The sequence below is a fragment of the Ambystoma mexicanum genome, chromosome 8 (assembly GCF_040938575.1).
Source record: "Ambystoma mexicanum isolate Mex_15411 chromosome 8, UKY_AmexF1_1, whole genome shotgun sequence".
Lineage (NCBI taxonomy): Eukaryota > Metazoa > Chordata > Amphibia > Caudata > Ambystomatidae > Ambystoma > Ambystoma mexicanum.
The window spans coordinates 506,434,266-506,461,707 of record NC_090929.1 but is presented as its reverse complement, the minus strand read 5'-3'; the positions used below and the strand labels follow the sequence as shown (position 1 = coordinate 506,461,707).

Below are 27,442 nucleotides of genomic sequence, written 5' to 3'. Positions count from 1 at the left end.
ACATATTGCACTCCTTCATGGTGCAGAGTTGGGTAGAGACAGCTAAAACCTGTTTGGTGATGACCGCCCATAGGTGGGCACACTTTTGATGCTGGTCTTTCTTGCCAGGGTGCCTCCTGGGCAACCTCTTCAGTGATCACCTCCAGCTCACTGAATTAGGAATGGTTCTTCCCTAACACCTAGGTCCACACACATACACATCACCTCCTGTCTCCTCCTGGCCACGCATTTTGTATGGATGGCTAGTGAAAACTGTGGATTCAGAGTGGATTTTTTTTTTAAAGATGGGTGCTGCAATGTTTGTGTACAAATAATAGAGACATAAGAGGTGAGCAAGGACACACACCATGTGGGTGTTCTTTAGTTATCTTCCTATCCATTGAACACTTATGACCGTGTTAGTTCCTATGACAATTCCCATCCATTACCTGCCCTCCTGCGCACAACACCCCCCACCCCTGGTATCTCTAAGTCTAGCTCTGTGCTTTCTGAGCAGCTGTCTGAATTGTAATGGCTTAATTGCAGCTGCAAACCAACTAAACCAGCGCTTGATAGTATCCAACTGTCTTAACCAATTGTGCCTGCAGCCACTTGCTATATAAGCAGTATGTGCCCTTGCATCGGTTCCTTACACTGCATTCCTGTGAAAGCTTTGGCAAAGCCAATAGTTTTAGTTCCTCTATGAGCACTGGGTAGGCATTTTCCAGGCACTGACATAATTAGCTCTATTTGGCAGCTGTTGCCATCTTATGACCTGGTTGTACCATTATAGCAGTGCCTGGAAAATGCCTAGTCTATGCTTACACAAAAGCCAAAATTATTGGTTTTGCCAATGCTTGTTTTGTAAATGATTTTATCAATAGTGTATGGATACTCTCCATCATGTATTAAGTTTAAGGCATGGTTGAGGAAAGCAACCTATTCTGGGGTTGTAGACTTGTTTACTTTCATAGGAGTCATCCAATACAGTGGTTACTGTATTCGTAAGCTATTCCTTTATTCATATGCATCTGAAAACATTCCCTTTCTCACTAGTCTGTTCAACTACTCAGTCACCGCCGGCTTTTTTTAGAATTACTGTACCACTTTATTATTCACTTGTGTGTTTAAATTAAGAACAATACATTTAAGCACTTCATCCACCTATGCATACTTTTTCTGATTTAATCTTTCATGAATTAACTGAATTGTGTATTCCCACTCAGTTATTAATATATTTTTGCATTTGTAGACACATTGATGCTATAATCCACTCACACGCACACAAACCAGGCCTTCCTACTTACATCAGCGCTTCCTCCTGACAGACTCTCACCAACATACACTTTGTTGTTCCCTCTCCAGACCTATAGACCCCTCGTATGGTCTCTGTTCTCTCTCCTTTCTCCTTCTCTCCCATTAATGATGGCACCCGATGACAGGTCCTCTTGGCCTCATTCCATTCCTCCAAAGCCATCATCAATGTCTATCTTAAGGGTACCATCATGGTCCAGGGCTCTCAGCCCACTCTCCTCCTTGATAGGCGTCTCCCATGTCTTATCAACTTCCTCCCTTCTCCTACCTCTTCTCTTGCTCCTCTGTCACGTCCATCCTCCTCCTCTGCCACCTCTCTGGCACCCCCATCCTCCTCTTCTCTGGCCCCTCTGCCACTTCTGTTGGGTGTACCTCACTCCTGTACCCCCACCCCGGAAGTCTTTCAAATACAGCAACCTCCTCCACGTAGCTACTCTCAACTCTCGTCTGCTGTCAAAAACTTCTCTGACATCTACCACCCCCTTAAAGACCTTGACCTGGATGTTCTTGCTCTTACTGAGACGTGGTTCACAGCCAGCTCTGTCAAACAAGTTTTGACACGCTCCTCCCTGAGGGCTACAAGATCCTCTCCCACAACTAACCAGCCTGGAGGTGGAGTGGCCCTGATCTTTCCTGAGTGGGTCCCTGCTTCTGTCATTCCTACACAGGCCTAACCCCCCTTTGAATGCTCGGTCTGCAGGCTCTCTATCTCTCCTGGTATCTCCCTGACGGTGGCAACCATCTACAGGCCTCCTGGCCTTCCTCTCAGCATGGGCTGATATCTCCTATTCTCTGCTTGCCTCTACCTCTCATTTTGTCCTCCGCAGAGAACTGAACATCCGCCTGGATGCTTCTAACACTTCCCTGGGCACTTCCGCAAACTCAGTGACCCTCTCTCCCATTCCATTCTACCCTCTGGTCCGACATACTCTGCTAGACACACCTTGGATGTTCTCATCTCCTCAGCCATCCCCCTCTCTAACCCTCTCACTACTCTTCTCCCTTGGACTGACCACGTTCTTCTCTCCTCCCACCTGAAACTTCTTGTCCCCCAGGCAAAGCCCAACCTAGCACTGCCATCTTCCTTCTCGTCATTAGGCCCATGAAGCCTGTGTCAGTATATATGATGATATGATATGATATGGCATTTATAACGCGCCCATACACAAGTGTTTCAAGGCGCGACGAGGCAAGGGAGGGGAGACAGTGGGAAACAGACAACGATCCTACTAGGCCAGGTGTCATTCAGATTGCGCAAGTGCATGGGTAGGGAGAAAGGGCAAGTGCCAGAGGGAAGGGAGAGGGGAAAAGTGCAAAGCAAGGGATAGAAGAATAGATAGATAAATAAAAGCGGCCAGATAGTGGCAAGTGCAGGGTAAGAGCAGAATAAGTGCTGGTGGGGGTCTGTAGGGATACAGAAAACAGTCCCCAGGTGCGATGGGTTGCCAGGGGGGCAGGGCATGTGTGCAAAATCAGGGCCTGGCCTGGACCCAAGTTCAGAAAGGGTGATCAGGTGACAAATGCAGTTTCAGACAGGAATTTCAGCAGGGGAGAGAGGCAGAGAAAGCAGAAGCAAAGAGGAAGGTTTTGAGGTGTTTCCGGAACCGGAGATGGTTCTCCTCAAGTTTCAGAGAGGCAGGAAGGCTGTTCCAGAGGGAGGCCCGAGCTGAAGAGAGAGCTCGAACACCCGTTTGTTGCTTAGAGAAGTGACTGACCCTGAGGGAGTTGGAGGCAGATGACGAAGACCCCGAGAAGGAAGGTATTTGGGAAGAGAGAGTTGAAGGTATTGTGGCCCCAGGCCACAGAAGGCCTTGGGGACAATGCAGAGGGTTTTGAACTTGATCCTTGCAGCCACTGGGAGCCAGTGCAGAGATTTCAGTCCTGGAGAGATATGATCCCTGGGCTTGAGGCCAATGACAAGTCTCGCAGTCCTATTTTGGATAAGTTGCAGAGGCCGGAGAGTAGAGGCAGGCAAATTAAGATAGAGACTGTTGCAATAGTCCAGCTTAGAGAGAACCAGGGCTCTGGAGACGGTGAGCTTCTGGGGGAAGGAGAGGAAAGGAAGAATACCTTTGAGGAGGTGCAGCTGGTGGTGGGATTTTTTAGAGACGTCTGCCTTTGCCTCTACTTTCTCTGCTCCTCCTACGCCTGCGGCCGACTCCCCCTCTGACACAGCCCGCTCTAACCTCTAACTCTAATCTCCAACACCTTGGACATCCTTGCCCCTGTCATGAGGATCCATCTGAAGCCTACCTCCAAGTGCAACTCTTGGTATGATTCCGACCTTGTCACCCTGAAATGCAAGTGCAGGGTGGCTAAGAGGAAGTGAAGTGCTTCGGGCGCATCCTCTGACAAACTGGCCTGCCGCCTGCTCCAAAGACACTACAGAGACTCTGTCTTCTCTTAGAAGAGGGCCCGTATCCAAGCCTGCGTCTCTGTGGCCTCTAACAACACAGACAAACTCTTTAAAATCTGCAAGGAGCTGGCCAATGCTACTGTAGTCTCCACCTCTCATGTTCCCTCCCAGAACCTCTGCTCAGCTCTGGCATCTCATTTCTTCACTAAAACCCAGGACATCGTGTCCTCACTTTCCTCTTCCTCTCTCTCTCTACCTCTCCCTCTCTCAGGCCCCCTCTGGCCTTCTCTCCCCCTCATCTCCTTCTTTCCTCGCTTTCTCCGATAACATCTGATGATGTTTCTAGACAAGTCTGATCTATGCAAGTGTCTTCCAAATAGGTGCTCGCCTGCTCTTCTAGAACTACCAAGGATCACATTGCTACCCTCTATCCTGCCTTGGCCAATTTCTGTAATCATTGTTTTGCCACTGGATCTTTTCCCTTCTCTCCTCAAGCACTCCCTTGTGCACCCCTTTCTAAAAAAGCCTTCTGCCGATCATTTCCGGCAAACTAGTGCCCGATCTCTATCACTCCTTTCTTGGGCAACCTCCTGGAAAAGCTGGCCATCTCCCAACTAACCCTCCATAATGAATATTCTGGTTGCCTCTGTGACCATCAGTCTGGCTTCATGGAAACTGCTCTTCTAAACACCTGTGAAGATCTGCTCTCTAACCTTGACTCCAGCTCTCCCGCTGTCCTCATCCTCTTTGATCTTTCCTTTGCCTTTGATACGGTTAATGATATCATCTTGATTAATCGACTCTGCGTGAACCTGGGCATCACAGATCAGGCTCTGGTGTGGATGACCACCTTCCTCTTTGAATGACCCTCCCAGGTCCAACGTGGGTCCTTTCTCCCCACTACTTCTCTCTCCACTTGTTGTGTCCTACAGGACTATATCCTCTCATCCTGGCTTGTCAATGTCTACTTAGCCCCTTTGGCCCACCTGATTTCTACCTTCTCTTCTAACTTCCAGCGTTATGCAGGTGACACACTGCTGTCTTTCATACTTTCCTCTGTCTCCTCTCCTTCCTCGCTCATTCCTGACTGTCTATCTGCGATCCACGAATGATGCGCATCAAACAAGCTCTGCCTCAATGCCAGTAAGACAGAGATTCTTCTCATTGGGACCCCTGCTCATGCTTTCCCTTTCACACTCTAGCCACCCTCCTTGGGCAAAAAACCTTAAGGTCACCTTCAACTCCACTCTCTCCTCACATCACAGACCTTGCCAAGAAGGACCACTTCCAGCTGTACCTACTCAGAGGGATTCTACCTTTGCTCCCCTTGCCCCGGAGGCACACTGTCTCGAGAGAACTGGTTCTCTCTGGGCTGGACTACTGCAACAGCCTCTTTCTCAATCTGCCTAACTCTACTCTTTGGCCCCTTTAGCTAATCCAGAACAGGACTGCAAGATTTATCCTTGGCCTCAAGCCAAGGAACCACATCTCTCCAGCCCTGAAATCTCTGCTTTGGCTCCTGGTGGGTGTAAGGATCAAGTTCAAGACCCTTTCCATCATCCACAAGGCCTTCTGGGGCTGGGGTCTGCACTATATCTAGCTCTCTCTGTCTAAATACCTTCCTCCTAGAGCCCTTTGTTCAGCTACCACTAACTCTCTGAGGGCCAGTCGCTTCTCCAAGCAGAGAATGGGGGGTAGATCTCTTTCCTCCCTCTGGAACGGCCTCCCTGCTCCTCTCAGACTTGTGCCGGACCACCAGAGGTTCTGGAAGCTCCTCAAGACCTTCCTTTTCTCCTCTGCCTTCTCTCCCCCTGCCTTTCTAATCCTTCCTGTCTGCCTGCCATGAATGTCTACCGGTTAGCCTCAGAGTCTCACAGGGTACTAGGCCCCTCCATGACCAGTCTTCCTGCACTACCTCTGGGCCTACCTACTGCACACTTAGGGGCTGTAACTGTAACTCCTACTGCCTCCTTCCTTCCACGCATTTCCCAGAGCCGCGCTGCCCTGGCTGCACTTATTCAGACTCATGGTGCCCTGACTGCACTTTCCACGGCCCTCTCCCCCGCACTTCCCTCCTCTCCTGTCCCCTTTGCATTTTTGTTGTTGGACTTGCACAAACCGAATTTCACAAGGCCTAGTAGGATCTACCCTCTGTCTTCCCCTCCTTGTCTTGTGGCGCCTAGAAACAAATTGTGTACAGGCGTGTTGTAAATACCATATCATATCATGCTCATTTACTGAATCATACATATTAATTAGTTCCCTTACTCGTGTGGTCATCCACCCACTGAAATACTCCTATGCTGATTTATCGCTTCAACCTTCTCAAATTCCTTCCTGTGTGCATTCTGTCATGCATCCCTGATCCCTCTATATGCACCCTGCCTTGCATTCATTTCCTCGCTGCCTTAAGCATTGATAAACTCGCCCATTCACTGACACTTGCAATAATCGCTCTCCCACATATTTATACTATTTATTAATGCAATCACACATTTATGTGTTCACAAACTCGAATTAGTTCGAGCAAGGGCGCGCTTAGAAATGAGGGTGAGCTGTGTATAACATGCCAGTGTTTTATTGCATGAAATCCAGAAAAAGAAAACAGTATACCTAAACAAAATGGAAATAAATATGATTTGACACACAAACAACAGAGGATTTAGGGGGCGAATTACAGAAACTTTGCAGAGCAAACTGCCCCGTTATAACTACAGATTTCAAGCATTTCTGCACAGGGCAATTTTACTGTCATTCCAAAAACCATGCAAAATAGCGCTGTGCCAGTGAAAATTGAGTGATAATTTAGGACATACTTTAAAATGAGCTACATCAGTATACACTCGGGAAGGGAAGTCATCTCTGCCCACTGCTAACCTTCCTCGGTTGTCATATCTGTGAGTTGTGTTCCTCTCTAAACACACATCTTTAGATGAATAGGTTTTCCATTAAAAGCTCAGTTATGGTTCATAGCTTTCATGGCGGAACAATCTCCCATGATTGCATGTTCAAGATGTCTTTATTTGAAGGTAGAAATCCTGTCAGGTCACCCAACAGCTGCCATATTTGAAAAATTAGCCTTTAAGAAAAGACTGAAAAAATATATACCCACCACCTGAAAGCTTGTACACACTGCTACTGCCAGAAAGGGTTATGTGTGTGTCTATTCATTGATGCAGATATATAAACACCCAAAAAACATGTATTGACACCCACAGTAATCCAGCCTGTTCTTTTCTCGATATATTAAGGCAAGGAAAAGTAAACACTTCAAAAATAGAAACTGGGCAGTCCAAGGTCCTCATTATGAGTCTGCCGGTAACCTGCTGGTGCTACTGGCAGGCTACTGGCAGACTCGACTTACCGTTACTGGCGCCTGATATCCTGGTGTTACCGGGATATTACGGGTGCCGGCAATGGAATTAAGCTACCATTCTATGGAGTCTCATAGGACTCCATCGAATGGGAACTACTCAATCACAACCACCGTTGCTAATGGTGCCAGTGATTCAGTAAATTCTCTGACGATAGGGGCCTGAACTCGTGGCAGGTCAGGCCTGCCGGTAGTTCACTGCCCCTACCGGCAGACTCCGAGTATGCCGATCGGGAAAAATGGCAGATCCTGTAGTACCGGCCTGTTTCCTGGACTGGCATATTCAAAATGAGGCCAAAGTCTTGTATCGATCTCAGCAGTGTGTTTAAAATATCACTTAGAGTTGAGTATCCTCAGAGGTAGTCTTAAAGCATTTTAAGCATTTTTCCACTTTTAAGGTTTCTTCGACTCCCAAACAACAATCGATTGCCCAAAATAGGTCTTTTACTCCTTGATTTTTTCTTTCATAAGTGGAAAATGCAAGCTGGGAGAATAACGCATGCTACCTCACCTAATGCCTGACTTCCATTTTAAACACTGGCCTATCGAATTCTATACATTGAAGTATACAGGCTTATTTATTTGGCCTTTATAAGACATGAAGCAGGGGCATAGCCATTTTGTAGCTGCTCCCAAACTATGGAATACATTCTTAATATTTTGGACATCAAACCTGATTTATACTTGTATGTTAGAGGGTGAAGATGCTTCCAAATGAGGATGGGCTGTTGGGTATGACAGCGGAGCCAGTAGCAAGCATGTACACAATAGTGTCCTGTGGGCTGGCACTGTACAAGCAAGCACCTGGAAGTTGTGAGCCGCAATGAACAGCCACACACCAGACATTGAAGAGGTGTTCAGGGATTAAACATTGTTTAACTTTGGGGGAACTGAAGCTCTAAACATCCTCATGTGACACTTTCTTCCAGTACTTTCTTTCTATATATTGGGATGGCCACATTTGTATTCCATGTGTGCCCTTCCTAGGCATATTGTTCTCTTCATATGGTGGATTAACACCAAGTTGTAGACATGTAAATGGCCAGCAACAGATAGATGGATATAAGGTTGATCGAGCGAAAGTTGGGGAAATAGACAAGAAGTAGAAATAGACAGTTGAAGGACAGTTAAAAAGAGTGGAAGATGATTTATGAGGAATGTGTTGAGTTTAGGGGCGTACACACCAGCAAACACCGAAACAGACTCACACGGGATGTGCACGGCCCGAGGTAGCCGAAATGAGCATGTGCACCACATGCAGTCACCACTCTGACTACGAAACTTAGATTTCAGCCTAAAGTGGTCAATTGGGAAAGTTGGGTTGCAACCACATAGACTGCCTGCTGTAGTGATAACTGCTTGATAGAGATCAATATGCCATTTCATTTTTTTTGTACATAGCATATAATTCCTCAATGTAAAGGTTCTATGTTCTGATATCGGGAGGTATTTTTTGTGGTGGTTTTTGGCAGAAATATTTCAGCCGAAAAAAAATCACAGAATTTTCTTTTTATGTATCTTTGGGGGGGTTCTCCCCAATCCTCCCATTCGCTATTATCTAGTCCATCCTCCCCACACCCTCCTAGCCCTTACATATCCTTTCCCCCTCCATATTTTTTGATGAGTTTATTTGGCTGAAAATCTTCAGCAAAAAACTCTGTGACAAAATACCTGCCCATGTAAATATCTGCTGCCATGAGCATTAGATTCAATATATTTTCACAGTTAGATTGTATCTATATGATGTATTGACAGTGATTGTGTTAAATGTAATGAGTATGACAGCTATATTTATGTGTGTGCCTAGGAATTTAAAACATTTGAATATCTAATATCGATTGTATTAATTGCAATGCACATGATGGTAGCTATATAGGATTTTAATATTTCTGAAGCATTGCATTATTTTATTTATTAATTTATTTATTGTGCATTTGTACGGCAAGTAAATTGTGTTTCAAAGTGCCAACAGGGCTATAAGGAGGGAACATGGGAATGAAAAGCAAATATAACAATGAAAGATAGAGGCAGACCTACTAGGCCTTGTGAACATTCAGAATGTGCAAGTGCAGAAAGGGAGGAGGGAGTGGGGTCAAGTGCTAGGAGTACCACAGAGGGAAGTGCTAGGTAGTAAGCAGCTGTTAAGTGATTTGGTGAGAGTGGTCAACTACCAATAAATAAGTGCAGGCATAGGCTAGCGGTGCCAAGACAAGTGCTGGGAGTGGTTGGAACTGTGGGGTTTCACAGAGGAGGGAGGAAGTGAAGAAGGAGGTGAAAAGGATGGTGTTGAGGAGCTTCTGGAATTTCAGGCGGTCCAGCTCAATACAAAGAGGAAGTGGGAGGCTGTTCCATATGGGGGGAGCCTAGCAGAGGAAAGAGATCGGCCACCAGTTCGCTCTTTAGCGAAGGGTTTGACACACAGAGAGTTGGTGCCGGAGGAACGTAAAGATCTGGAGGGAGAGTATTTTGTGAGAGACAGTTGTAGATAGCAGGTCCCCAGTCCCAGACTGCCTTATGGCTGATGCAGAGGGATTTGAATTTGATTCTTGCAGCAAGCGGGAGCCAGTGGAGAGATTTTAGGGCTGGACAGATGCAGTCTCTGAGCTTGAGGCCAAGGATAAGTCTCGTAGCCCTATTCTGGATTAGCTGGAGGGGTCGTAGAAAAGAAAAGGGTAGATTAAGGAAGAGGCTATTGCAGTAGCCTAGCCTAGAGAGAGTCAGAGCTCTAGTGACAATGAGCTTCTGGGGGAAAGTGAGGAAAGGAAGGATTCCTTTGAGTAGGTGGAGTTGAAAGTGTGACTTCTTGGCAAGGTCCTGAATGTGAGGGAGGAAGGAAAGAGAGGAATCGAAGATGACTCCAAGGTTTCTGGCTTCAGATGAAGGAGAAGGGGGGAGCCCAGAGTGAGTGGCCAGAGTGAGGGGAGGAAAGAGGGAGCAGGAGTCCCAGTAGGAAGGACCTCAGCCTTACTGGCATTGAGACAGATTATTGGAGGTACACTAGGACTGGATGACCGATAGGCAGTCAGGAATGATGGAGGAAGTAAGGATAGGATCAGAGGGAAGTTTGAAGAAGAGTTGTGTGTCATCTGCATAACACTGGAAGTTAGGGGAGAAGGAGGATATGAGGTGTGGTTGACCATGTCAAATGCAGAGGAGAGATCAAGTAGAATGAGAACAGCTGGAGAGTTGGCATCAAGAGATGTGAGCAGTTCCTCATAGGTGTTCGGAAGACCAGTTTCCGTGCCTCTGGATGCTCAGAATCCAGATTGATGGTCGTGTAGGCAACCAACAAGTTCAGTGTGCTGGGTCAGTTGGGGGAAGACCAGCTTTTCCAAGAGTTCCCAAGGAAGGGGGTGATGGAGATGGGGGCGGTAGTTGGCTGGACAAGACTGGTCTGCAGAAGGTTTTTTCAGGAGGGGAAGCACAAGGGAGTGCTTGAGGGAGGTGTGGTATGGTATGGTAATGTTTGTTCATAGCGCTCAATGAGTGTGAGAGCATGGGGGAAAAACAGTCGTTCAGAGCCCTTGAATTTCTGAAGCGATAAGAGTCTGCGCAGGGAGAGTAATTGCATATAATACAATTAACAGTTGAGACAGTAGCAGATCAGTCTGACGACGATTCTGCAGGTTATCCAAGTTCAATTAAGGAGTGAAGACAGGGGAGAACGACAGGGGGAACAGACAGTCGATCTTCAGCCAATGTGCATTAAAATCGTGCACATGCACAGATGGTTACAAGAGAGGCAGAGGTGGCGGGGGGACAAGTCCTGGGGTGGGGCAGGTCCAGGTGCACCCAGTCAGTGGAGACTGGGGTAAGTGCAGAGAGAGCCACTCTCTTGGGTCATTACTCAAGTGTAGTGATGGTGAGGCGAGTGCAGGGCACTGAGTCGAGTGCGACAGGACTGGCAGGGGTGCCAAGGACCTGTGAGACTCTAAGGTACACCAGGCGGCCAGTCAGAAGGCTGTAAGGAAGGAGGGAGAGAGGGGAAAGAAGAGGGGGGTAGGTTAGCAGTGTAGAGGGAGAGAGAACGAAGAGGAGAAGAGTAAAGTCTCGAGGAGATTCTGGAACTTAAGGAGATCAGGCTCAAGACGGAGGGTGGCAGGGAGGAGGGGAAAGATCCAGTAGCAAAAGAGTGGTTTCAGAAATCAGCAAGTTCAGGGGAAAGAGAGACAATAGTGTTCTTAATGGTTCTGGAGACCTGTTAGGTGGAGACCTTCATGGAGCGGACATCTCTGGTGACCCCATCAGGCGTGATAGGAGAGAAAGCCAGAGGGGACATGGGGGCCATAGGAGGCAGGCAATGGGGGAAAGGGAGGGGGAGGCAAGGGTGCTTATGATGTCCTGAGTTTTTGCAGTAAAGTGTGTGGCCAGTGCTTTGCAGGGGGCCTGGGAGGGAAAAGGTAAGGAGGAGACTGCAGAGGGGTTGGCTAGTTCCTTGCAAATTTTAAAGAGTTCAACCATGTTGTTGGATACACCAGAGACACGAGCCTGGATGTGGGCCCTTTTCTTGGAGCAAATGTAGAGTCAGTATTCCCTTTGGAGCACACGACAGGCCAGTTCGTCAGAGGGTGAGCCTGAGGTCTGCCACTTCCGTTCCGCAGCTCTGCGCTTGCGTTTCAGGGCTGCAAGTTCGGATTCGTACCTGGTGTTACGCATGGAGTCATGTTTCAGGCGGATCCTCATGACTGGGGCAAGAATGTCAAGAGTATTAGTGATGGCAAGATGGAGGTTGCTGAGAGCGGAGTCAGAGGTAGAGTCTGTAGTGGGGAGAGAGAGGGGATGAATGTAGATGCGAAGGCAGCAGATGACACTCATTTGATTGAATGGATGTTCATGAATGAGGTTGGCAGGGCTTGGGGAGTTGCGGTCAGATGGCTGAGAGGACCCAGGTGAGAGGAGAGGAGAGAATGGTCTGACCAGGAGAGTGGGGTGATCAGTGGGGGGTGGGGAGCAAAAGTTCAGTATGGATGAAGGCATCAAGAGTGTGTCCAGCCGAGTGGGTAGGACCAGAATGGAGAATGGAGACGGAAAGCGAGGTGTAGAGGTCACAGAAGAGAGTGGATGCCGTGAATGAGAAGTCACGGTGGACGTTGGAGTTATCCAGGAGAAGGAGTTTAGAGGTGGGTGCGAGGAAAGAGGAGGAGAAATCAGCCCATTCAGAGAGGAACAGGGTGGTAGAGCCAGGTGGCCTGTAGATAGTGGCAATGGTCAGGGAGGAAATTGAGAGATGACCAGTTTGCAAAACAGGCTCTCGAAGGAAGAGTAAGGTTGGGTGTGTATGAGGGGAGAAGGGACCCACTCAGGGAAAATCAGAGCAAGGCCACCGCCAGCACGGTTAGGGCGAGGCTAGGATAGGACCTTATACTCATCAGGGAGAAGGGAGTCAAAAGCAGTGACTGAGCTGGCATTGAACTACGTCTCGGTAAGAACAAGGATATTGAGGTCAAGGTCTTCAAGGAGGAGGCAGATTTTGGCAGAGTGTTTGATAGCAGAACAAGCATTAAATGTGGCTAGATGCAAGAGGTCACTCCCTTTAAAGATTTTCTGAGGAGGGGTACAGGGGCGTGGTACACCAGTCGGAGAAGGGGGGACATAGAGAGTGGAAGAAGGAGTGGCAGGTGTGGGAAGGAAGTTGATGAAGGATGGCAAGCGCCAGTCAAAGAGGAGGAGGTTGGGTTGAGGACCCCGAACCAAGATAGTGCAATTGTGATAGACAAAAATGATACACCTGGATGATGCAAAGCCCGCCAAGAGTACTTCCCATCTGGGGCCACCATTAATGGGTGAAGATGTGAGAAGAGAGAGAGAGTAGAGATAAGATGAGGAATCAAATGCATTATTTGTATGCTTTTGTGTTGTATAATTTAGGAATTTATCATTTACAATAAACATATCTTACTACTACTGAACACTGCTTCCTGTGAGGAAGAGGGGACAATAACTACGCTTGTAAAAAGAATAAAGGAAACCCAGCATCAGAGTTGCATGGTCCTGCCAATAAAGGTCAAAGGGCTTAGCAACATTTGACATTTATATGGCATGTTAGAGCTTTCTATTCATAAGAAACATGGCATTAACTTGGATCCAGATCAATGCTGGTTCATATGGAAAACACATTGTGGGAGTGATTTTCTGAGCGGGAACATTGTTTGAAAAGTGTGAGTGATACAGAGAAGCACATAAACTAAGATGAACAACAAACTAGGGAAATAAGGAAGATATGCACACCACAAACAGACAGATCATTAGATGGAACAACATAAGTGAACTAGACAGCAACAGGGTAACCTGATAGGGTTGATTCTCTGGATACATTAAAACATGTAATACAAACATTTTCCATGCAATTGTGCGTAATTCATGCTGTAGTGAAAAAGGTTCTTTCATCTTGTTATTTGAGGAAATACTAAATAAAAGATTGGACGAGTCCTCAGCGGAAAATTCCTTCCTAGGTAAGTTCACAGCCCTTGTTCAATTGCCTGCTGGAGCGGTGGCACTGCCATTGAGGATTGAGGGGACCAGGTTGGTCAGTCCATAGTTTAATCTCCCTGCAAGGGAGAATATCGCAGCCATGGACTGGCATTGTATATCTTTCCATGATTTTCCATGGTGCTGATATTCGGTGGCTCATGGAGCAGCTTCTGAAGAGATTACTTTGTAGATTTGAAGGCATGGCTTACTGGGTCTCTTGAGCCCCAGAGGGTTTTCGTCATGTAGACATGAAGCTGTCCTTGGCAAAGGTGTAAACTTAATTACCATCTGTCCCTCTCAGTATGATGGATATTTTCAGTGACCTTCAAGTAGGGAGCCTGAGGTAATTCGCCAAGCATTGTCCAGACCTACCTTGAAAGAATCCAAGTATCTCAGTTCTGGGAGGACACTTCCATCAAAAGACCTGCTTCTTGGCCAGGCCACCACCTACATAGTATAAGCAACCCAGTAGATGACATTCACAGCGGCAAAGGCTGCTGGGAAGACTGCCCTGGCATAAATGTCAATAGTGTCCGCATCTATTGGCTTGAATAGGGACTTAATCCTCGTTTTCTGAGCTTTCAATTTGTTTTGCCTTTTGGCCTGTCCATTTTCCACTTGTGCTGCCCTGTGGAGCAGGTTTCTCTGCATCCTGTGCTGCCTGTTGGACATTGCCAGTTCTTGATTCACGCCAGTTGCGGAGAGGGAAAATAAAACAATGTTGTTTTTCCCCTCCTTCATATTGGCCTGAAAATGAACAGAGAGAGAGAACTGATTAGTTAACTTTTTTAAATAAAGCAACGACAAAAGACATGCCACACCACCATTATTGCTGACCATAGTACACCAAGTATTTGGGGCATTTGGGGGTGGAAGATGAACCTTCCCTTACCAACACACATTCAATTTCGAACATCCTCTTGACATCCCTCATTTTAATGAATCAATGGGTAGTTTAGCAATGATTCCATAACTAGCCACCACAACTAGGCGCTGCTCCAGCCAGTAAGGAAAGAAACAATTGCACGCTTACTCAAAGCAGCACTGCACATGCTGGCTACCCATATCAGCTGATCATGCCAACTGACAAGACTGAGCTTTTGAAGCCGAAAGAAGCCTTCTGATGAATATTTAGGAGGGATAATGTAAAGGAAAGTGGAAAATATCATTTGTTTTCATATTTTGCTGCATGGTATTCAAAGGCGATTTGTGATGTATGATACCTGACACATCCGATGGACGTCCTAAGTTGCCATTAACCCCCTCCTGTGCTAATGCTCTCTTTCACGCTGTTGACAGAAAAACAAAGCCACCTACACGCTCCTATTTTTGTAATTTTTTAAATTTTTATTTAAAATGATATAGTTTACAAATTAAACTTTTCATTTAGTTACACATTTATCTTAAGCTTTCAATATTAATGATCTTCCATTATACTTATCGACAACACTTATTCTGTCGGGGCAAGAGCCATGCTCACAATATTGTTCCAAAATTGAACAATAGCGTAGATCAATTTCTTATTATTTCCCAAAAGGATCTGTGTCCATCTCGTCTCTGTGTCCATTTGGTTGCCAGATATCTTAAAGTAGTCTCTAAAAAGGTTTTGCTTTTCTAGGAGTGCCGGGCATTCCATGATTATGTGTTGGATAGTTTCAATACAGTCTGTGTTATTGCAGAACCTGCAATATTGCAACGATTCCGGCAATAGGTTCATTTTTGCCAGTCTGTGTCTCGTAGAATGTTTAAGCGTAATTTCATATACGTGTTCCTAATCATTTTGTCCTGGAAAATTACCAAGTAATTAGGCATTTGGTTTATTGCTCTTATGTCTATTGCACAGGGAAGGTTCGATTGGTACTTGGATTTTTCTTTCATCGTGTTAATCCAATTGTTACGAAGGATCTTCCATTTGGCATATTGCGGCTGGTTTATCAGCATTTCAAGTGTGATATCTTCGTGTATTAATTCTGCTCCAATTTCCCCTTTCCATGCGTTCAGTGTTTTGGTAAAGATTGCATTAGTCTTGTTCCGCAGAATTTCAATCGATGGTATCTCATCCTCGTTCATCACTTTGCAATAAAGATCTACTTGTTCCATACTACCATCAATGCCAATGATTGGGTGACAATCTGAAACCTAATTTTATGCATCTTCCTCATACAGATCCGGGCGGTGTTTTCTGTCAGGATTCATTGTGAAGCCATTGTGGTGAGGATATGATTTCTTACTCTCACTTTCTCTGTGCTGCGGCATCGAGATAAAATTTCAGTTTTTTCTGCATGAGTTGCTAAAATCGCCAAACACCTTCCTCCTTTTTTCATGACAGCTCATCAATGATTCAATTTCAGTTATGTCTAGTGATAAGCGGGCAGCACGAGACTGAGGCAGTTGTTGTAACTGCCCGCTGTTAGCTTCCTTTTTCATTTTCTTATTTTGTAGTTGAAGCCATAATTGCCTCACCTTCATGACTTGTTCTTTCCTTCTCGCAGACCCCTTGTTAGCTAGTCCACCAAGTCGAGGCCAGGCAGGACTGTCGTCTGCACAATAAGAGGTTTCCATGACATTAGGACTTATAGATGGTATCATACCGACCATTGACGGCAGTTCCTGGCTTTTGTCAGGCTGAATAGCCTGTTGAATTTCAGGGAGTAACAGCAAGGAGCCTGCACATGCTGTGTCCTGTGGGCGCGTCTCCGTTTCTTCATCTTCATGTTGGTTTGAGGTCAGGTCAACTAAACCCCCGACTAATTCTGCCATCTTCCCCACGGCCGTCCGGTCGTTTATCTGAGCGGGCTGCTGAATTCTTCCCGTGTGGTTAGAGGGTACGTACGTTTTCATGGGTGTCAGAGATGGAACCGAATTGTCATCTGCGTTCGCATCGTTGCCCCCTAAGCAGGGGGCTAGGCTTGGATGTTCATTTCCTTGCTTGCAGCTGCTAACTGCCCCCAAGTCTGGCTGGCCATCGATCTCCGGTGTACTGCAGTTCTCTTGTATGAGGTTGCATTGTTCATCGTGGCACTTTGTGTTGTTAACTTCATGGATCGGACTGGGACTTTGTCTTGGGAGGACAGCACGTCTGGAGGGGTGGGAGTGGGGGACTCCAAAGTGACAAGGAGGCTCAGACTGGCATGTACGGTGTGTAGTTGTACGAAGGTTGTCTCCACAGAGAGAAACGCATCTACAGGAATGACTGATGGTAGGGAGTCACTCACCTTTGACTCGGCACGCTGTGGGATCGGCTTGGGTTCTCTACTTCGCTGTTGTTTCAGCAAAGTCTGCTTGATCGTATGTTGCAGCAGCGCTGAAGCTGCCAAACAAATTAGGTCAGTTCCAGCCTTCCTGCGCAGTCTAGTTCTCGGGCCTGAAGAATTTGACATTTTCCCACAAAAAAAGCATGTGGGGGCTGGTTAGGATTTTACAGGGCCTCCTCACACGGCCACAGCAACCTCGCAATGATCACCTCCTCGGAGCCCAGCGGGCCCGAAGACCCAAGGACTCAGTAGAATGGGAGGTTTTAATGGATCTGGTGACTGACCACAGAAAGAGGACTATTCCAACAGCAAACAGCAAACTCCACGGGAAAGCAGGAAAGCAGCTCGAGTCAGAACCAAAGCTTAGTTTTTTGCTTTTGATTAAAGAAAAAGGAAATAAAAAGGGGTGAGCGGGTCAAAGGCCCTAGCCCACAGTCCCACTTCCGAACCTGAGAGCCTTGCGTTGCCCTTTACTCCACCTTCCTGTCAACAGCACAACACTGGCACCAACAACTCTGGAATGCTTGGGGCAGTGGATCAGGGGAGGGCTGTGGAAGACTGCAGGCAATAAGCAGGCAGTAAGCAGGCAGTAATCAATGGGCACCGAGGGGCGGAGATCACTGCGGGAAACAGCAGACAACGGACGGCTCCACTGCTGTGCTCCACTGTGCACTCACCAAGGTACAGCAGGTATAGCAGGCACACAACAGGGGACGACACTACTCCGGACTCCCCACTGCTCACCTCGCTTCACCTCGGGTTCGATATTCGGGTTCTGGTCTCTAGCAACTGCAGCCGCAGGAGTCACAGAGACGTCCTTTCTCGCCTTACTCCTCGTTTGTCTCGCACAGAGGTGCTAGAGGAAAGGACCTGGAATGCAGGAACAGGAACCAACAAAGGCAAAGACGAACAAGTGTGAATCCACACCGTAGAGTGTCTCACCACCGTATCGCAGACATCAAACAACAGAACTCTACACCCAGCCCTACAGTTAAGGGGTGTATCAGCCACTTGTACTCTCTAAAATCTGGCAAATACTCCCATAAAAGAAAAAGTATGGAGTAAAAATACTCCCCAAAAAATTAGGAAACAGACACATAAGGTGCTTGTCCCGCTGCATTCACCCACACGGGACCATGAGTATGTTTGTGCCACAGGAAGAAACGACTATTATCATTGCCTGATCTGAAGATGTACACATGTATCTATTAATGAATAACTAGGTGCAAAGAAATATTTATTACAAAAACACTACCTACTAATAAGGGTCATTGCCTTGATCTGATAGTAACAAGAGGTAGTTGTATTGAACTACTTAACAACACACCAATCTACTGGTCAGACCATTCATTTCAACTATTTGCTCTAGTAGCCAAAGCAACAAATACTCAAGGTCCTGTTGTGGCTGCTGGGATACTCTCTCGGCGCCTTAAAGACCTAGATAAAATATCGGCACAGGAAGTGATGAATGCTCTTTCAGAGATCGATAATACACTGCCTAGTGAAGAGTTCTTCCTTACCGGACCTAAAGTAATGGAGGGAATCTGCTCTAGGGAGGCTCCTAAAAAACCTAGGCGCAAGAGGATTTCTAAACCATGGTTTACCAACAATTTGATTCCTCTAAGGAAGCAAGTTAGTCTGACAGGCCGAACCTGGCAAAGGTATGCTTCTGAAGAAAATAACATTAAAGCTAAAAGGGCGCTTCTGCTCTACAAAAAAGCTATTTTTGAGGCGAAAGAAATGTTTCTCCACAAAAAAATAAGTGATGCAGGTAATCACTCTAGAGAAATCTTCTCAGTTATCTCTAAATTTCATAATCCAAGCTGTAGTGACCTTTCCAGTCCTGCATCCTTGGTACAAGCTAATGCCTTTAATCGTTTCTTTCTGGAGATAATTGCTACGATCAAGAATAACATTGCAGCCCTTGATCCTATTCCTTTCTCTTCAGAGTTGTTAAATTCTGTGGATGATAAGGAATGTGATCAAGTTAGTGCTCCACGAAATCAATTCAACTTTCACCATGTAACAGTGGAGGAAGTCTGTGCACTGATGAAGAATCTGAAGCCAACTAATGATTGCCTATTTCCCCTGCCAGCGGTAGCAGCCAAACGCATTGCGGTGGAAATTGCGCCTTTTGTTACATTATCTATTAACAAATCATTGGATCAAAGATTAGTACCATCAATGCTCAAATACACTACACTAACACCTCTTCTGAAAAAATCAAATTTGGATCCTTTAGTCCTTCAAAACTACCATCCCATTGCAGGTATCCCCTGGCCAGGGAAAATATTGGAAAAGGTGGTGACTTCCCAACTTCAGGCATTTGTTGAAGAGGAATCCCCTGCAGTCGGGGTTCCCTCCTAAATTTGGTACGGAGACAGCATTGCTGTTAGTTTATGATGAGTTGTTGAGGGTAGCTGACCAGGGCAAGCTTTCACTTTTAGTGATGCTTGATCTGTCAGCTGCCTTCGACACGGTCAATCATGAGATCCTCCTGGAGTGACTGCGGACGATTGGAAAAGTTTCAGAACAAGTTATCCAATGGTTCAGGTCTTTCTTGGAGGGACGTCAACAATGTGTTAAACTGGGTGCCTTCACCTCGGCTCCTAGTAATGTGGACTGTGGGGTCCCACAGGGCTCCTCACTGTCGTCTCTTTTGTTTAACCAATACCTTCGACTAGTCATGGAAATCTTGAGACGTCATGGAATCAGTTTCCAGTCTTACGCTGATGACACTCAGATTTTCATCACAATCGATAAGGTTAAAGAAACCATTATCAAAATTGGAGAATGCCTTCAGGAAATCAGTGAGTGGATGGCCTCTAATCAACTGCAACTGAATACTTCGAAGACAGGATTCATTATGTTTGGTCCGGAACACCACATGACCACAATAAAAACTCAACCTCTTCCTAAGCTATTAGGAGTGGAACTTACATTCCCCACAAAGGTGAAAAACCTCGGCTGTATTTGGCAAGACAATCTGGGTAGCGAAAGCCAGGTTGGAGCCAAAGTAAAAACAATCTTTTATTACCTGCGGCTCCTACGACAAACACTTCCCTATATTCCACAGGAAGACTATCCTCAAGTAGTGGGTGCACTTACGAATGCTCACCTGGACTACTGCAATAGTCAACTGGTGGGCATTCCGAAAAAACAAATCAGCAGTCTGCAAAGAGCGCAGAATGCTGCGGTCAGGCTGATCTATGGGCTCAAAAAAACAGCCCATGTCTCATTTTTCCGCCGTCAACTCCATTGGCTATCCGTTGAAGACTGTATAAAATTTAAAATAGCCTGTCTGATTTTCAAATGTCTGAATAATATGGCACCAGACTATCTTAAGGAAATGTTTAGATATTATCAACCATCAAGACCCCTTCGCTCAAATGACCAAGCACTATTAATCATCCCCTCATCTACATTTGTTTCTAGAGGGGATAGAAGATTCTCGGTGTATGGTCCCAGACTTTGGAACAGTCTACCCAGGGAAATATGGAATTCGGACACCCTGCTTAATTTCCGGAAGGCCTTAAAGATCTTCTTGTTCAAATAAAATGTGCCCACTGGATAATAATTAGATCTTTTTCTTGCTCTCAAATATACTTAAGAATATACTTTGTTCTAGCGTTCCCGAGTTATTAATATGATCTGCGCCATTATACGGTTAGGTCCGTTTAGAGCGTGTTCCAAATCCCTCAAATCAAATCAAATCAGAACATATTGTAACTCACTTAAAAAATACCCCCTTAATGGAGAGGATTTTTTTGACTCCCTTAAAATTATTTTACTCACAAATAGCGACAAAGTACTTGCACTTCAACATCGTATCTGGGACACTGTCTACGCCTCCAATATCAACTTATCTCCACCAGGCCAATGCATCCTGGCACCACGGACACACACAACTCCCATCTGGACACACTTGCCTCTATGCCCACAAAACATCTACAAACAGAGGTACACACTGCAACAGTTACTTCGAAATTGCATGCACCAACACAACAGCAAAGCTGTTTAGCATTCTCCCTCTCTTCCCACTAACCTACCCACCACCCCCATTTTCAGACCCACCAGAGCACCTGGAAACCTTGCAAATGTTCTTGGTACACAGTATAAATTCCAGCAACTTAACATAACTTTAAATAATAGATAAGAAATACCCCTAACAATCAAGGCAAATTGGCATGTCCTACCCCCGGCCTGCCCCGTCGGCCTTGGCCATTCATGTGCTTCTAACGGCATACATCTCCAGCCAGGATACGCACCCAAAACAAAGGTTTGCACCGGGGATTCCATAGCAGATTTGTACCAGGACCGGCGCTTAAAGCTAGCTATGTGGCATTTTACATTGTCCTCTTTCTGTTGAATTCTCTCAGGCTCCTGACCTTCTGTTTTGGTTTGCTTTCTTCCTTTTCTTCTTTACTTCTCTTTTTCCCTCTTTATGTTGTCAATGATTTACTCTCTCCCTCATTGAATATCGTGAGTGCCCTGTCCCCCTTTCCCTTCTCATGTATGTACTACCAGCTGCATGTCCTCTTAAGTGTGCTGAAACAGATGGTAGTTCTAAATGCTTACATCCATGGAAGTATTCCACTGAGCTTCTTCCATTCACTGGACAGTAGAACCACAGAGATCCAAGCTGCATTGCAAAGACCACTTGAACAAGAGGTCGAGATCATCCTAAAACGTAATGTATACATGCACATGGAAAAGACTGCAGGGGGCAAAGCCTGTTACTTGTTAAGAACATGAGAGAGAGTTAATATTCGCACTGCAACAAGAGGAAGAAAAGCTAACATTCACGCATACACACAAGGCGTGAAGGTTAAGTTACCATTTAAATGTTGGCAAGGGCACATGTTTCATTTTTAATAAGAGAAGCTCGAGCTATTATGTATACATTGGCAAGAGAAGAGAGACATACAATGCGCATTTTCACATGTTGCGAGGGAGCTACTATCCAAAAGTTAAGAAAAGAGTGGTGTGAGATAATAGCAGTATAGTAGCAACGGGGAGAGTCAAAGGTCATTCATTAACCAGAGAAGGCATGTGTGATATTCAGGGAGTGCCAACATTTATAGTTCAACAAGAAGGGGGAGTCTTACTGTGCAGGGCTTGATGGGTGCATTGGCATTTGATCATAAACAAAAGGAGGCAGATCCAACAGGGGATTAGAGGCAATATTCATATTTAAAAGACTTAGAGGTGTCACGAAGCTGAGTGGGGACCAGTGGGATGCAAGGACACACATGGTAACTTGGGGAGGTATTATTTAAAAAATAAAGAAAGAATGAGGTTTAACAGGATGTCTTTTGCCGCGGTAGCAAATAGGGTAATGACATACCAGAATAGTTTATCCTTGAGTTGGAAACAAGGCAAACAAAAAGCAGCATGTCTTTTCCTCAGCTGGAAAGAAGAAAGCAATAAGTAACTTCTGCATTCAACAGTCCCAAAGTCTGGGTGTCCCTCCCTGGCATAATAGACACGGTCTGAGATGGGTTGTCCTCCAGTCCTGTAGTTGTCAACGTTTTATTCTTAACTAACTCTGAATGAGGCTGGTCCACAGGAGTTGCAACATGACGCGATCGAGGTATAGGCAACCACTGCTAGGAGGGTCGGGGGGTCACCAAATATAGTCTAGCTTACTCTGACCGATCTGTGGGAGGGTAGCTGGGGTCTCGAAGGGTGAGACTTCTGATATTCTAGTTTTGGGGCTTGCTAACTACTTCCTGATATCCCCTCTGGCTAGGTTCCTCTGTGTCCGTCTCGTACCTGGGAATTCTTCATCTCCTCTATCACTACTTCCACCCTCCTCACTCTGGCAAGGAAGCGCCTCCTCAATGCTCTGTGTATGTGCTTGTACCTCCTCCCACTCCGACTGGTCTGCCAGATATTGGGCGTATCAGAGACCTTTTCTCGCTGTTGCTGCCAGTCTATGGCTTTTCCCTGTTCTTCTCCAAGGCCTTTCTCTGTGGAGTCCAGCTTCCCACCTTCTTCATTCCTGCTTAGCTCCCCCTTCTTGGTTTGGCTTTCTCTTCTCCTTATCCCTCACCATCTTCTTACTACTTTCCTATAGTTGTAGGATACTACCTCTTCCCGTCGGCTTGTTCACAACTTCGCCCCTCATGTCTTCCACCTCCTCCTTGTCCTGGGGCTGTCCTCCCTCTGTTATTTCCCAAGCTTCCTGTGATCCTCTCCCTGCAACATCTGGGGTCTCTCTCTCCCCAGCCTCCAAGCCCCTTCTTTCATCAATCCCAGGGGTTAATTATCTACTCAACCTTTGGGATCATCCTCTCCCCAATGTCTAGTGTCTTTTCCTGTCCAGCATTTGGGCCTTTCTCCCCCAAACCTTTGGGATATTTCTATTTCCACCCTCTTGGGTATTACTCTTTACAATCTCTGGGGTCTTCTTCTCGCCATTCTCTGGGATCATTCTCTACGCAACTCGTGTGGGCTTTTACTCTCTAACCTTTGTGGCCATTCTATTCCCAAACTCTAGGATCAGTCTCTCCCAAACCTCGTTTCCTTCCAAACCTCTGCCCAATGTTGTTTACCCCCTTTCTAACTCCCAATCCAACCATCCTGTTCTCCTCAAGTCTTCCTCCTCCATTCCCAGTCATTACTTTACCTCCAGCTGCCTCCAAAGTGATCTCCTCCTCCTCCTCACAGGCGCACTCCTTCTCTTTGACTCTGATTATACCAAACTCCCACACTGACAGTTCACTCTATTTGCCTTTTATTCTCTCACAACCCTATCTCCTGGGTTGTTCCTTGTGCTATCGGTCTCATCCGTGTATATCATAGACACAGGGTTTGGGATTGGGCTGAATTGCATCCTGGACGGTCATTCCTGTGTGCTAGGGTTTCCAGCCCTCCCCCTCCTCTCCTTGGATGGAGCCTTCATAAAGTCGATCTGCCATCTTGGATTTTTCGAAGGGTTATGAATTGTCGGGTGGACCACTGGCCCTAAGTGTTCTTTTTTTAGACGTGCCTGAACCTCCGTGGTAAAATGTGGGTTTGCAGGGATTCCAGGTTTGCAAGCCCTATTGCCAGCAAACCAGCTGTTTCACACATTAGGCTACTGCCAGGTTAGCATAGATTTGGGAATCTTTTTCCTGTGTGTTTGTATCTTAGGGGGTGTGACCCCTGTGTGTCTCTGCCATTTTACCAGCTGAACTGGTTTTCCAAAATGGGCCATGCTAACAGATATGCTATTGTGACAAGTCTTTTCATAGCTCACAGGTGGGGGTAGATGAGGAGGTGTTCCTACCCGTCCTGCAACACACAGTTGATGGCCGTACCTAGCGCCCTTTGACCCCTCACCCCCAATCCCTAAAGCAAGGCAAGACACTTGGTCACAACGTGTAGTTAGTGCTCCGATGTTTACAACCAGGAGAGTGAATAATGAGTCAGAGGCAGAACCAATATTCATACATTAACACAAAGAGAGACAGCTAATAAAAACCTTAAAAAGAAGAGTGAACCTCTCTCATCAAAAAGGGAAAGGAAAGCTGATATTCACGTTAAATAGCGTAGGAATTCTACATCCAAATTAATAACCATTAATTAAGGGTTAACTTAATGCTCGCATGTTAATAGGGTTAGGGACAGATAAATAGTCACTAATTAACAAGAGGAGACAGGTCTGATATTTGTATATTAACAAGAGGAGTTAGAGCTAATAATCACGTCTCCAATGCAAATAGTTTTACATTAACAAGAAGTTAGAAAATACATGTCTGATGGTAACATGGAGCGAGAGATGCAATATGCCAAAGATACTAGAGCAGGGAAGGTTATGAAACTTGGTAAGAAAAAATAAATAATTAATACTTACATGCCAATAAAAGGAGGGAGAGGTGTGAGAGGAGCTAATATTCATGTGTGAATAACAGAAAGCAGGCTTCGAAATCACATGTTAAGAAGATTAAAAGTTAAAACGGGGCAAGCAACAGTAAGAGATGGCATTCGTTTTCCCAATCCGAATGAGAAATAATACTCATTAGGAGGAAGAAGGAGATGTATTTTATGAGGTTAGACCAGTTTTGAGTCAAGTTATTCTGGAAGTGTCACCAATCCCGACTGACCTCAACCCTCTGCTTGTTGGCATTTGCCTTGGCTCTCTGCTTCTTCATGTAGTCAGCATTGAAATGGGCGAATGCGTACTCCACCAACGCAGCAAACACGAAGACATAGCAGATCCAGAAATAGACATCCAGGGCTTTGATGGCTGACGCCCTCGGAAGGGACGAGCGCGCACTCACCATCAGAGTGGTCATCGTCAGGACAGTGGTGATACCTGGGGGATAGAAAGAGAGCCTTGGTTAAACCTAGCAGAACTCTGCAACCTGCCAGTAGGTATCTTCAAAGAAAATAACCTTGTTGGGGGATTGGTTTGGTTAAATAAGACTTTACCCCTCTCGTCCTCTCTCCCCCACCCTCTGCTCCCTCACAGCTTCTACTGAAATTAAGGAAATACAGTATGGGTCATGGAGATTTGTAATATGTACCAATGCTCAAAGCACCTTTTACCGCAAACAAGATCCACTGCTTCCCCGAGTGACCTCTCGTTATTTGTATATTCCCCCGGATCCCATCGCCGATATTGTTAGAGAGAACGTAACAGAAACTGTCCTTGGTGGTTGGTAGCAGACAGGAATTGTGCTGCCCATGCACAAGATGTTGCCAGAGCTAAGACCATGTTGATATATGATGATGTGCAAACACTCATATGCTTCTCTGGGCTTCACCTGCATTGCTTGTGAAGTGGCAAGACCGTTTGCCTCCGGTTGTGAGAAGCCATTGGACCTCAGTGCGATTCTCACATCCTCCAACACCTATTGGAGGTGTGCTGTAATTCTACCCGAGCTGGGTGGGTATGTCTTCGGTGCTGCACTTTAGTATGTATGTAAGTGAGTGAATAGTATAACCTGGTGCAACAGGAACTCCCTGGGTTGGTTATCTGATCATGCACCCGGTTTAAGCTAATTAAGTATTAGGTGTAAACTACAAGACAAATCAAAAGAGTTGGACACCTTAATGGCGATATTAGTAGATAGTAAGAAGCAAGTGGTTTATGATTTGATATGTTATTTATAAGGGCTGAATACCCAGAGGTTTCTAAGTGCGAACCGGGAGATCGAACCTGTGTTGCTCCGTGTCATCTTGCTTCCAAGGTGAGAACATTGCCCCTTACCTATCCTCCCAAAGGTGAGCTCAGCTAATAAATATATTGACCATCATTTAATTAATCTATAAAAGGGCATAATTATAGCCATGATTCTCGGATAAATATTGAATTACAAAATCAAATGTTAACAACCAAGTGAGGTGCATTTCTCTCTTCACATATACTGAGCTCTAACAGCGGTAGCCCTAAGATGCTAAGTTATGCATTTTTGCAGCAAAAATACAGCATTAATGATGTCAATGAATAACAATGAATGAATAATACTGGTATCACTGAATAACATTGACTAAGAACTGTATTTCCAAGATCACTTTTCAGGCTAATGGCAATGGTTATTGAAATGTCAACACAGTTGCAGAACATTACCCCAATCTGGTCTAAAAACATGGCTAGTTGAAGAAACACATGGAGACATCATCAGGCTATTCAATGTTCGCAATCATACACATTAAACTATACACCAACAAGAGCCATCAATTATCAATGATTAACAATACAAGAATAAAACTAAGAATAATCAGTTGCTCGAAGAAGTGTCCCAAAATTCCAGAAACAAACTATTGCAGAAAATGAGCAAGTGAATGAGGCAGACATGTTTCAGTCACATGCAGAGAATGGAAGAAGAACACTTAAGGTAACTTGTACATAGCCTACACTGGCTCAATCACTTTCAACTTTACTCACTGATTAGGATGATATACACATGGCACAAATCACTAGGTAAATGCCCCTGGAGGGTGAACTGAAGTTAATGATAAAGAACTCAATTACGATGTTAAGCGCAATATATTTAGAGCAGCATGTGTGCCCCATGACCAGGAATTGGGCACTAAGGGTAAAGGCCATGAATCAAAAATATACTCAGCAGTTGTTTGTTTTAAGAAACCTGAATATAAAAGATGTGTCAAGTGAATTATGATTGCCCCACTCATTTACATGTAAATGGCCATGCCTCCCATTTCCAATGACACTTATTGGGCAATGAGGCTGTAGAATTTGCAAACCATGTTATGATTGAGGATCCTATAGAAACTAGAAACCATGCTCTGAACCAATGTCTACCAACCTTTTTTTTGTTTTGTTTTTCTGGTCAGTTTTTTGCAATTATGTGTTTAAAAGAATATTCAACTGTATGCACACATAACACAGTTCCTTCTTTTCTGACAATAAAATTGTTTAAGTGTACCAAATGCAACACACAATTATTTCCAGTAGAAGTAGAAACTTGTTATGAGCGAAACAAATACTGACAACAGGCACAACGATTTCAATAAAACAAGGAGGAAATTAGACACCAAACCAAAGAGTTCTTGTAAGACTTTTCCCAGTTATACTCTTCAGAGAAATCATATTTGGGTTTAATTCTCATTTGAGAGCTAAATTGATCAAACCATCACAAGGGACCGAATGGTATACCTCTTAAATAATGCATTGCCTAATTACCATTTGGAATGGGCCTTTATTTTAAATTAATTTTGACGCTTCTGTTTTCACACATGCAA

General features: G+C 45.4%; 1 protein-coding gene across 1 annotated transcript in view; it reads right to left on the bottom strand.

The window, feature by feature from the left end:
• Positions 1-6,192: 6,192 nt before the first annotated feature.
• GABRD (gamma-aminobutyric acid type A receptor subunit delta) overlaps positions 6,193-27,442 on the bottom strand; it is a 504,159-nt gene continuing 482,909 nt past the window's right edge. The window contains exons 8-9 of the mRNA XM_069610173.1: positions 24,838-25,049; positions 6,193-14,240 (exon numbers count right to left, since the gene is read on the bottom strand). Of these exons, the coding sequence (XP_069466274.1) occupies positions 13,941-14,240; positions 24,838-25,049 (512 nt within the window). The 3' untranslated portion in view covers positions 6,193-13,940. The remainder of the gene's footprint in view (positions 14,241-24,837; positions 25,050-27,442) is intronic.